This window comes from Myotis daubentonii, chromosome 13 (assembly GCF_963259705.1).
Source record: "Myotis daubentonii chromosome 13, mMyoDau2.1, whole genome shotgun sequence".
Taxonomy (NCBI): domain Eukaryota; kingdom Metazoa; phylum Chordata; class Mammalia; order Chiroptera; family Vespertilionidae; genus Myotis; species Myotis daubentonii.
In genome coordinates, this window is record NC_081852.1 from 41,548,331 (window position 1) to 41,560,700 (window position 12,370).

The 12,370-nt window shown below is 39.6% G+C and overlaps 1 protein-coding gene across 6 annotated transcripts in view; it reads left to right on the forward strand.

Annotated features, from left to right (window-relative positions):
* HELLS (helicase, lymphoid specific) overlaps positions 1-12,370 on the forward strand; it is a 43,471-nt gene that overhangs the window by 19,876 nt on the left and 11,225 nt on the right. For all 6 annotated transcript variants that reach the window (XR_009448228.1, XM_059660844.1, XM_059660845.1 and 3 more), the window contains 5 exons: positions 4,212-4,408; positions 6,518-6,614; positions 7,998-8,159; positions 11,054-11,193; positions 11,275-11,413. Coding sequence is in view for 5 of the 6 variants with exons in the window: in XM_059660844.1 (XP_059516827.1) it covers positions 4,212-4,408; positions 6,518-6,614; positions 7,998-8,159; positions 11,054-11,193; positions 11,275-11,413 (735 nt within the window). In the remaining variant the exon portion in view is untranslated. The remainder of the gene's footprint in view (positions 1-4,211; positions 4,409-6,517; positions 6,615-7,997; positions 8,160-11,053; positions 11,194-11,274; positions 11,414-12,370) is intronic.

Below are 12,370 nucleotides of genomic sequence, written 5' to 3' on the forward strand. Positions count from 1 at the left end.
TGCAAGTTCTATCCTGATAGGGCACATACTAGTAGAAGAATTAATGAATGAATGCATAAATAAGTAAAGTAGAATAACAAATTGATGTTTCTCTTCAAAAATTTTTTTAAAAAATAGGCTATTATTAAGACAACTTCTTTTAGACTTACGGATCTATAGCATAACATTTCCATATCTGTTTTTCTTAGTGTTGTAGCTACTTATTTATTAGTGTCAAAGTTATAACAACTGGAAAATTGACCTTCTCTTGTCTAATCACCATGAAAACCTTTCTAATTTATTTTTTAAACGCCTCATCATTTCCATTGCATTAGGTTTTCTTCCCCTTTTTTTGCCTATTTATAAAGGATATTTTATATTCTGTTTGGCTTTATAAAGTAGATGGCTTATAGTGACAACTTTTTCATGTTATCTGGTTTGCCATATTACCAGAAAAAGAAGTCCCAAGTTATTTTTATTAAAGTCATAATAATATTTAAAATTTTTAATCTTTTCATTCTATGAATGTCTAAAGTAAAATACTAAAGATGCCTCATTTCACACTCTTCCCCTAATTTGCCAATCCTTTTATCCGAGGATATCCTTGCCAGTTTCGTTTTTATACTTCCAAGAAATATTGCCTATTTCTTTATTTTACAAAGTAAAATGGATGAACTTTAAGTTGACCTCGTCAAGGCAAAAGAAAAACACAGGTATTAAAAATTACAAGTTAAAACTATTTTCATGACAATGTAGTAAAACCAAATGGATGGCTTTCCACGAAGATACAAATGAAAGGGGAAACCTCAGTAAACCAATAACTATGTAAAAACTTACACCAGCAGTTTATAAAGAGTTTCAATCTTTTTTTTTTTTTTTAATTTATTGATTTTTTTACAGAGAGGAAGGGAGAGGGATAGAGAGTCAGAAACATCGATGAGAGAGAAGCATCGATCAGCTGCCTCTTGCACACCCCCCACTGGGGATGTGCCTGCAACCAAGGTACATGCCCTTGACCGGAATCGACCCTGGGACCCTTCAGTCCCCAGGCCGACGCTCTATTCAGTGAGCCAAACCGGTCAGGGCAAGAGTCTCAATCTTAAAAACAAAAATTCTAATGCTATTTAATTTTTCAGATAAAGGCTTTCAGTTCTTAGTTATCTAGTACTAGAGGCCCGGTGCACAAAAATTAGTGCACTCTGGAGAGGGGGGTGGTCCCTCAGCCTGACCTGCGCCCATTTGTAGTCCAGGACCCCTTGGGGGATATCCACCTATCGACTTAGGCCCACTCCCCGGGGGACCCGGCCTAAGCTTGCAGTCAGACATCCTGACAGCTAGGGAGCCTTCGGGGGATGTCCAACTAAAGGCTTAGGCCCCCAAGGGATTGGGTCTAAACTTGTAGTTGGACATTCTTAGTGCTGCCACGGAGGTGGGAGAGGCTCCTGCCACCACCTCTGCGCTGACCAGCCATGAGCCAGCTTCTGGCTGAGTGGCACTTCCCATATGGAAGTTCACTGACCACCAGGGGGGCAGCTCCTGTATTGAGCATCTGCCCCCTGGTGGCCAGTGTGCATCATAGCAACCAGTCATTCTGCCTTTCAGTCAATTTGCATATTAGCATTTATTATTATTACTAGAGGCCCGGTGCACAAAAATTTGTGCACTCGGGGAGGGGTTTCCCTCAGCCCGGCTTGGGCCCTCTCACAGTCTGGGATCCCTCAGAGGATGACCACCTGCTGGCTTAGGCCCACTCCCCGGGGGATTGGGCTGAAGATGGCAATCAGACATCCCTCTGGCAGCCCGGCAGCCCTCAGGGGATGCCCACTTGCCAGCAGGGAGCAGACCTAAGCTGCAGTCGGACATCCTTAGCGCTGCTGAGGAGGCAGGAGAGGCTCCTACCACCGCTGTACTGGCAGCCATCAGCCTGGCTTTTGGCTGAACAGAGCTCCTCCCATGTGGGAGTGCCCTGACCACTAGAGGGCAGCTCCTGCATTGAGCGTCTGCCCCCTGGTGGTCAGTGTGTGTCATAGTGACCAGTCATTCCCAGTCTTTCTGCTGTTAGGGTCAGTTTGCATATTACCCTTTTACTATATAGGATAGAGGCCTGGTGCACGGGTGGGGGCCGGCTGGTTTGCCCTGAAGGGTGTCCCGGATCTGGGTGGGAGTCCCGCTTGGGTACCTGGCCAGCCTGGATGAGGGGCTGATGGGTGTTTGCAGCTGGTCACACCCCCTTCAGGGTGGGGGTCCCCACTGGGGTGCCTGGCCCGTCTGGGTGAGTGGCTAAGGGCCGTTTTCAGGCTGGCGGGCAACTGAAGCTCCCAACCTCTCCTCTTTTTCTTTCGTTTTTTTTTTTTTTTTCTGGGATTTATTTACCTTCTATGGCTGTCACTGGAGCTGAGAGCCGGCTTTAGCTCTGAGGCCGGCTCCAGCTTGACAACTTGGCTGCTGAAAGCAGGTATCTGGGGTTTGTTTGGCTTCTATAATTGAAACACTTGTAGCTCCAGCTCTGAGGCCTCGGCTGCTGAAAGCAGGTATCTGGGGTTTGTTTAGCTTCTATTATTGCAACATTGTTTCTTAGAGTGCAGCTCACTGCCCAGCCACGGCAGGCAGGGAATCTTGGCTTCCTCCATCACTGGAGCAAGCAAGCCTCCTGTTCGCTTCAGCTGCCTGGCTGCTGGCCGCCATCTTTGTTGGCAGTTAATTTGCATATTGCCCTGATTAGCCAATGGGAAGTGTGTTAGAGGTACAGTTAATTACCCCATTTGCTTTTATTAGATTAGATATAGGATGTTCCCATTTCCCCCCTTTTGCCCCCTCTACTCAGCTCTTGTCACCCACTTCTCTCTGGCCATCACCATACTGTTGTCTGTGTCCATGGGTTGTGCATATATTTTCTTTGGCTAATCCCTTCTTTAAATTCACTTCTTTAAATTTTTATTTTCAGATAAGTGCTTATAACTGCACTATTATATATTTTCTATTATATCATTTAGAATTAAGATATTTTTTAATTGAACCCTTGTAAATTTTAGCACAATTCAATAAATTATGCTAGAAGCAATTAGGAGATTTTGCATGTAATGGAGATACATTTCAATTAATATTGTATTAATGTTTAACTTTTTAATATTTTAATTTGAAATCTCATACATGTAAGAAAAACTATAAAATACTACAGCATATTATATGTACCCTTCACCCAATTTCTTAGGTGTTAATGATTTAAACATAACCATTATACAACTAACAAAATTTGGAATATATTTTTCTTATAATCTCTTTAATGTTACTTAATCCATTTACTCTGTTTTTGTTAATCTTCACCCACGGATATTTTTCTATTGAATTTTAGAGAGTGTGAAGTGAAAGAGAGAGACACATTGATTGGTTGCCTCCTGCACATGCTCTGATAGGGACTGGGATCAAGCCAGCAACTGAGGTACATGCCCTTGACAGGAATCAAACCTGGGACCCTTCAGTCTACGGGCTAATGCTCTATCCACTGAGCAAAACAGGTTGCAGCTTAATTCATTTACTTTTAATCTATATGTGTCTTTATATTTAAAGTGGGTTTTGTTTTTGATTCACCCTCATAATCTGTCTTTTTATTGGTACATTTATGCCACTGATTTTCAGAGGGCTGATAGTTACTGCCATATCAGGTGGCTTCTGGGGCTGGCCCGGGATCGGATCCGATCATGGGAGGCAGGCAGGCGGCTTCTGGGGTCGCACCTGGGGGCCTGGATGGCGGCTTGCACTGGAGACTTGTGCTGTCCTGCCCTGCCTGCAGTATGCAAATTAGTCGCCATCTTTGTTGGTGGTTAATTTGCATATTGTGCTGATTAGCCAATGGGAGGGGTAGCGAAGGTATGGTCAATTACCATGTTTGTCTATTATTAGGATAACAATCAAAATTCGACAATGCATTACAATGGAAAACTACAGACTGCTTTGACTATAAAATGTGAATGGAAAAATCTTAAATACTTAACCACAGGTAGGCTTTAATTTTTAGTTCATGGCCAAGTGAGGTCTATTTCAGGAACACAAGTATGCATTAGTTTAGGAAAATTATCCTTTTAATAGATCAAAGGAAAGCATTATCTCAATAAACACAGAAATGCAATTTGATAAAATTTAACATTCATCTCAAATAGAGGTTTTATTTTCAGAATTGTTTTTAGGAAAAATTGCGGTATCATAAAACATTTTCCCCCTAAATTCTTTTTCAGCATTGCTATTGGAAATACTTAATAGTAGATGAAGGACACAGGATCAAGAACATGAACTGCCGTCTAATCAGGGAGTTAAAACGATTCAATGCGGATAACAAACTTCTTTTGACTGGCACTCCCTTGCAGAACAATTTATCAGAACTTTGGTCACTGCTTAACTTTTTGTTACCAGATGTATTTGATGATTTGAAAAGGTAGGTAAGCCAGTCATTTGAACTCTTTCTAGATTTCCCTAACCTTTCCAAATACTCTGTTCTGGTATATATTGTATATTTTACTGTTTGTGATGTTTTATCCCCAGGTTTATTGCAAAGTAATAGACATACTCCACTCTAGAAGTTTAAGATGATAGCATGATGATTTGATTTACATATATTGTGAAATGATTATCATGATAGGTTTAGTTAACATCTGTCATCTGCAATAATAAGGAAAAGTATTTCTCCTTGTGATAAGAACTCTCAGGGTCTGCTCTCTTAACAACTTTCCTATATATCATACAGGAGTGTTAATTGTAGTCATCAATTACAGTCCTATTCATTTATCTCATAACTGGAAGTTTGGACTTTTTTATCACCTTTCACCAATTCCTTTCCCTATATGTTCCCCTCTTTTTTTAAAATTCATTTTTATTGATTTGAGAGAAGAAGGGAGAGAGAGACTGAAACATCAGTAATGAGGGAGAATCATCGATAGGCTGCCTCCAGCAACCCTGGCAGGTGCCCTTGACCAGAATTGAACTCGGCATCCTTTAGTCCACAGACCAATGATCTATCCACTGAGCCAAACTGACTAGGACTAACTAGTAAATTTACGCCAGGGTTTTCTTGTGAGATAGGGGATGTATTTAACCTCTATCTCCTGAATTGTTTTGTAAGGATAAAATGAGGGAAAAGCATCTGAATGTGTTTCACAAAGTTAACAAATATTTTAATTGTTCTCAATTTAATAGTTTCCCTTTAATCAATGCAAAATTTTTTTAAAAAAAACCTTTAAAATATTTTATTTGTTCACACAAAATTTGTGTCAAGAGTGGAACATATGCCCTAGCCGATTGACTCAGGGGATAGCATCTGCCTGCAGATTGAAGGGTCCTTCCTGGGTTCGATTCCAGTCAAGGGCACATACCTCAGTTGCAGGAGGCAACCAATAGATGGGTTTCTCTCACATGGATGTTCCTCTGTGTCTTTCCTCTCTTTCTGCTCTCCCTAAAAATCAATGGAAAAATATCCTCCAGTGAGGATTAACCCCCCAAAATTATTTATTTACACACACACACACACACACACACACACACACACACACGTCACTAGTTAACACCAGAGCCAAAAGTAAAACCAAGATTTCCCAGTTTCAACCTAGTGTTTTTTATTCTATAAACTTTGAATCCTATATTATGAAAACCAAAAATTAGTATGCTCAGAATGGATAAGAAAATAATCTTAACAGAAGTTAAAAATAATTAAGATGGAAATATCAAAATCAGGAGGGCAAAATAATTTTATTTTAGCATCAGTGAGGGAAGGTTAATTTAATACAGGAAAATAACTGAATATTTCATTTTGAGAATAAATTTTTCACCTCTGGTTTCCAAATGGCCCAAGGCCAGGCTATCTGATTGTTAGTATAGAACATTGATTAAGGACATTTTCAGGTTGTACACATTCCTACTGAGTTAAAACATGGTGGTAGAAATCTGAATTTATAAAAAACATCAGTTGCCTCAGATTATATTTATATCTTTACTGCCTTAGATTTCAAAGATAGTTTACATTTTAATCACTTTATTAAAATGTTTTAAAAGGATGTGAGGCTGATCTGGCTGCAACATCTGTCACCCCATTTGATTACTAGGTTGATTCAGTTAGGCGGGTGTCCCCTTCGTCCCTCACCACTCTGTGTGCATTCCTCCTGAAGCTGTGCGCTAGGCTGAAGAAGTGACCAGTCCCTGGTCAGGGTGTTTTTCAGTCAAGATGTGGCAGTGGCTGCACTCCCCTGTTAGACCTGCCACACAAGCTCTCAAGGTCCATTTGTAGGAGAACATAGGGTGGTCAAACTTCCAAGACTCCAGACACATCCAAATGAGGTGGCAGTCTGCATTTTTAAAAGGAAACAATATATATCCCTTATTGTTCATTTGATTTTTGTACTATTGTAAGGTTATGTTAATGTATAAATAAAAAATATGCCCACTTAAAGAAAATACCTGCTTAAGAGTCAGGTTAATATAAAATTAAAAATATGAAACACATCATGTTAGTGTAATTGATTTATGTGATAACTGGTAATCATTTCTCTTACAGCTTTGAATCTTGGTTTGATATCACTAGTCTTTCTGAAACTGCTGAAGATATTATTGCTAAAGAAAGAGAACAGAATGTATTGCATATGCTGCACCAGGTTTTGACTTTTTCTTATTTTGCTTACTGTATACTTAGAATAAAAAAAGGAACTCTAAAGATCAACTGTTCTCAACTCATTGTAGATTTTGAAAAATGAGGATCCTCCCAAATTTAATATATATTCCGCCACCCCCAGAGATCACATGGCTTTACCGTAGAACTCAAGTGCTCTGAAATTTTGCTTTTTTTTCATGTATAGTCATTTGACCCCTAACCGTTACTGATATGTTTGTCAAAAAGTAAAATTAAATGGTTTTTATGCAATGTTTGCCAGTAATATTTGCATAATTTACTTCTTTGCATGATCCATTATTAATGTTTCCCACAGTCTCCACCCATCCAACTGTCTTTACTTCAGGCAAAATAATCTTTCAAAGGTCTCCAAATTATATTTATATGTGGGCCTGAAAAGCTGCTTACTCGTGTTTTGACAGTTTCATTCAAAATCCTTATATGTATTTTTACTTTAAAGTTTATACATATTTATGGTAACAATCTGAAACAGTATAGAAATGGAAAGTAAAAAAAATCACAAATCATACTTATCCTATCAAATCTTACCTTTCATCTGGCTAATTATCTTTAAGTATATTTGTTTCTGGGCTGATGTCTATACATGGTTTTTTTTGTTTTATTTTTTCTTTTTTTCTAAACACACACTACTGGTCATGTTCTCTTTCTCATAAAATCTCTTAACTGTCTACCTCTGGGGAATTTTTTTTTTATTATTGTCTAAAGTTTTACATATGTCTCCCTTTTCTCCAATTAACCCACCACCACCACCACCAGCATTCATTCCCACCCTGGGCAAGCCCCCACCGTCCAGTGTCTGTGTCCATTGGTTATGCTAATAAGAATGCATACAAGTCCTTTGGTTGCTCTCTAACCGCCCCCCCTCCCCTACCATTTGTCTCTGGATCTATTCTTGTTCATCAAATGGGGAATTTATTTTAAAGATCTAAGAAGTTTAATAATGGTATAAGTACCTTTTGCTTCTGTGTTTTAAAAATGTGAAAATTAGTTGTCATCACATATCTAATGAAAGAGAGTAATTTTAAGTTAAAGCTTTAGAATTTATAGAAGGTTTCCATGTCCACATCTCTGGGTTGATTAGTTGATTCATTGGTTTTCTAATCCAAAACCTATATTGGCTTCTTAAAATATTCAGTATGTATTAGGAAACTAATAAATTGTGAATACTATATTTGTCATGTGGTGACCTGGTCTGGGAAAATCTCAAGGAGACATTTTACCTCATATTTTGAGACTTTATAATATTTACATAGGAAGAAAAGAGAAGGGGGAAAGGAACCTGTTGGGAAAGTATTCCCCAAAATAGGAATGTACAGTATTCACATGTTTATTTATGTTTAAATTTTAGATTCTAACACCTTTCTTACTGAGAAGACTAAAATCTGATGTTGCTCTTGAAGTTCCTCCTAAACGAGAAGTAGTCGTTTATGCACCACTTTCAAAGAAACAAGAGACCTTTTATACAGCCATTGTGAACCGTACAATTACAAACATGTTTGGATCCAGTGAGGTAGAGTGTGGATTTGAAATAAACTGTATTAAGACAGCTGGCATAGAAAATTTCATGGTTGATTTCAGTCTTAGGGATCATCACCTTTTTTCAGGACTTGTGAATTTCTAACTGAAGTGAAAGGCAAAAGGCCAGTAATGCTATGGTCCTAAAATTTAAGTGCTGTCTCATACATTAATTCCTTTTTTTTTTAAATAATTAAATCTTTATTGTTCAGATTATTACATTTGTTCCTCTTTCCCCCCCCCCATAACTCCCCTCCACCCAGTTCCCACCCCACCCCCCACCCTCACTCCCCACCCACTGTCCTTATCCATAGGTGCACGATTTTTGTCCAGTCTCTTCCCGCATCCCTCTCACCCCTTTCCCCCCCAAGAATAGTCCACTCCCTTTCTATGCCCCTGATTCTATTATAATCACCAGTTCATTCTATTCATCAGATTATTCACCTGATTTTTTTTTAGATTCACTTGTTGATAGATGTGTATTTGTTGTTCATAATTTGTATCTTTACCTTTATCTTCTTCTTCCTCTTCTTAAAGGCTACCTTTCAGCATTTCATATAATACTGGTTTGGTGGTGATGAACTCCTTTAGCTTTTTCTTGTCTGTGAAGCTCTTTATCTGACCTTCAATTCTGAATGATTACTTGGCTGGATAAAGTATTCTTGGTTGTAGGTTCTTGGCATTCATCACTTTGAATATTTCTTGCCACTCCCTTCTGGCCTGCAAAGTTTCTGTTGAGAAATCAGCTGACAGTCGTATGGGTGTTCCCTTGTAGGTAACTGAGTTTCTTTCTCTTGCTGCTTTTAAGATTCTCTCTTTGTCTTTTGCTCTTGGCATTTTAATTATGATGTGTCTTGGTGTGGTCCTCTTTGGATTCCTTTTGTTTGGGGTTCTCAGCGCTTCCTGGACTTGTAAGTCTATTTCTTTGACCAGGTAGGGTAAGTTTTCTGTCATTATTTCTTCAAATAGGTTTTCAATAACTTTTTTTTATATATATATTTTATTGATATTTTACTGAGAGGAAGGGAGAGAGATAGAGTTGGAAATATTGATGAGAGAGAAACATCGATCAGCTGCCTCCTACACATCTCCTACTGGGGATGTGCCCGCAACCAAGGTACATGCCCTTGACCGGAATCGAACCTGGGACCTTTCAGTCTGCAGGCTGACGCTCTATCCACTGAGCCAAACCGGTTTCGGCTAGGTTTTCAATATCTTGCTCTCTCTCTTCTGGCACCCCTATAATTCGGATGTTGGGACGCTTGAAGCTGTCCCAGAGGCTCCTTATACTATCTTCGTATTTTTGGATTCTTTTTTCATTTTGCTTTTCTGGTTGGGTGTTTTTTGCTTCTTTGCATTTCAAATTGTTGACTTGATTCTTGCAATCCTCTAGTCTGCTGTTGGGAGTCTGTATAATATCCCCCATTTCAGTCAGTGTATGCTTAATTTCCAGTTGGTCCTTTATCATAACATCCAGGGTCTGACTAGATTTCTTGAGGATCTCATTACATTTATCGGCAGTCTCACCAGTCTTTTCGAGGGTCTTACTAAATTTATTGGCAGCTTCTGGAAAGTTCTTGAAAAACCTTAAAAGTGTGGTTTTGAACTCTTTGTCCAGTAGTTTGCTTTCCTCCATTTCTGTCATTTGTGTCCTTTTCTTTGTCTCCGTATTTTTTATGCTTTCCTGTGTTGATAAAGTGGTTTTCTGTGCTAAGTGTCCTCTAGGGCCCAGTGGTTCAGCCTCCCCAATTACCTGAGGAGGACACTCTTGGTGCACCTCCTTGTGGTCTTTGTGTACAGTCTTGTTGTAGTTAAGCCTTGATTGTTGTAGGTATCACTGGGAGGGTTTGACCTCCAGGCCAATTGGCTGTAAGAATCAGCTGTGTCCGCATTGGGAGAACTGTGCTGGAGATACCCTCCGCGGCAAGACTTGCTTCAATGGGGCTTTGGTGCTCACTGAGTTTGCCCCCTCTCTGAGTGTGTCCTTTATGTATCCAAGGGGCTGCAAACTGGATGGTCCCACTCTGACCACTGGGCACACTAGCTCCTGGATCTCTAAGGAGGTGCTAATCTAGCCTCTGCATGAGGCTATCCAGCATAAGCCTCCCTGCAGGGCTTGGGCGGGGCGGGTCCCACGGGATCAACAGGACGGGGCTAGCAGTTATGGCTGCTCTCAGAGGCCCCACTTCTCAGTGTCCCGGCAATCACTGCAAGCACCTCTGAGAGAAAGCTGCCCTCGAGTTCCAACCGATGCCAGGCAGTCCCGCTTCTCCCGTATGAGTCTGGGTCCCCATAGACTCACCCGGAACTGGAGCTCAGAGCCTGAGACTCCCTCCCGATTAAAAACAACAACTGCGCCCTCAGCCGCCAGCCTGCTCCATGTGCGCCTCTGTACCTTAGTATTTTACTTCCGCACCACACCTCCTCTGAGTTTCGGTATGCTTTTCTCTTTCCTTCTAGTTATAGAATTTCCACTCAGCCAGCCTTCCTGTGGTTCTGGATGATGTCCCTTTCGTCTTTTAGTTGTATTTTTGAAGTAGTTGTTCAAGGCAGCAAACTCTGGTGTTTATCTATGCCACCATCTTGGTTTCTCCTAATTGCTTCTTTAGTCACCTACCATATTTTAAGAAATGAAGTGGAATGTGATTATTTATAAGTGAAAATTAGGAGACCGTTAAATTTTGCTTAAATGTCTAGGTTTTTTACTGTGTCTATGTATTTTTTTCTCAAAATACTTAAGCTTATGCATTTCTCTTTTGTACAACCAATAGACTCTGTTCTCCTATTTTCATCATAATTAAAGGGAAGATCTGAGTTTTTAGCTATTATATTTAGAGTTTAAGGGTATAGCTTTTTAAACAGATATTCCTTTCATTTGTTCTCTTTTAGAAAGAAACAGTTCAGTTAAGTTCGACTGGACGGCCAAAACGGCGAAGTAGGAAATTAATAAATTACAGCGAACTAGATGATTCCCCTAATGAATTGGACAACTTGATCAGTCAGATACAGCCAGAGCTAGACCAAGAAAGGTGTGAATTTAAAAATTAAGTATCCTTTAAACTGATATTTTTTCATATTTCTTGTATTCACGGATTACATATTTTTGATAGACCTGTTGTGGAAGTGAATATTCCTGTAGAATCTGAAGTTGATCTGAAGCTGCAGAATATAATGATGCTACTTCGTAAATGCTGTAACCATCCATATTTGATTGAGTACCCTATAGACCCAGTCACACAGGAGTTTAAGGTAAATACTATTTAATAATGCCCTGTTTTGATTTCTGTGCTTTTAAAATGTTGGGTGAAAGTGTCATTTTCCATATTGGAAAAACTAGAAATACAATTGTTTAGTAACACAGCTGATTTCCCTCTGTTTCTATTTTACAGACACCTTTAGTTGTCAATCTTTGCAGTAATACTTTTAATTGCTATTCAGCCTGTCAAAACCAGTCTTGCTGCTCATTTACATGTCAACAAAGAGCCACAGGAGAAAATCAAAAAGTTGATATTAAGTTGCAGATTTTCAGATTAAATGAAATTGCTTTCTTTATGGTTAGCTTTCCTACGGAAAGGGTGTTGGGAAGTTGTGCTGGGCAGTTGATGGAAAAACAGCTTTTATTCCCTGAAGGAATATTAGGAAATCAGTTCTAAGTAATCCTCAGTACTCTTTTTTTAAAATATATTTATATTAATTTTAGAGAGGAAGGGAAGAGGGATAGAGAGAAATATTAATGATGAGAGAGAAATCATTGATCTGCTGCCTCCTGCACGCCCCCTACTGGGGATCAAGCCTGTAACCCAGGCATGTGCCCTTGACTGGAATCGAACCTGGGACCCTTCAGTCCCCTGGCCAACCCTCTATCCACTGTGCCAAACCGGTTAGGGCAATACTTTTGTTTCACAGTAGTTTACAGCAGAGTTTCTCACCGTTGGAAATACTGCTTTTTTGGGCCAGTATATTTCTTTGTTTAGGCGATGTCCCGTGGACTATAAGCCATTTGGCAGCATCCCTAGCCTCTAGCCACTAGATGCCAGCAGTATTTCCCTCCCCCAGTTGTGACAACCTGAAATGCCTCCAGACACTGCCAAATACACCCTGGGAATGGTAGGCAAAATTTCCCATATTTGAGAATCACTGCTTTACAATTTTTCATTCAAGTAAAAAAGATAATCTAATGTAATTAATGTTAACCAGAAAGTGAAT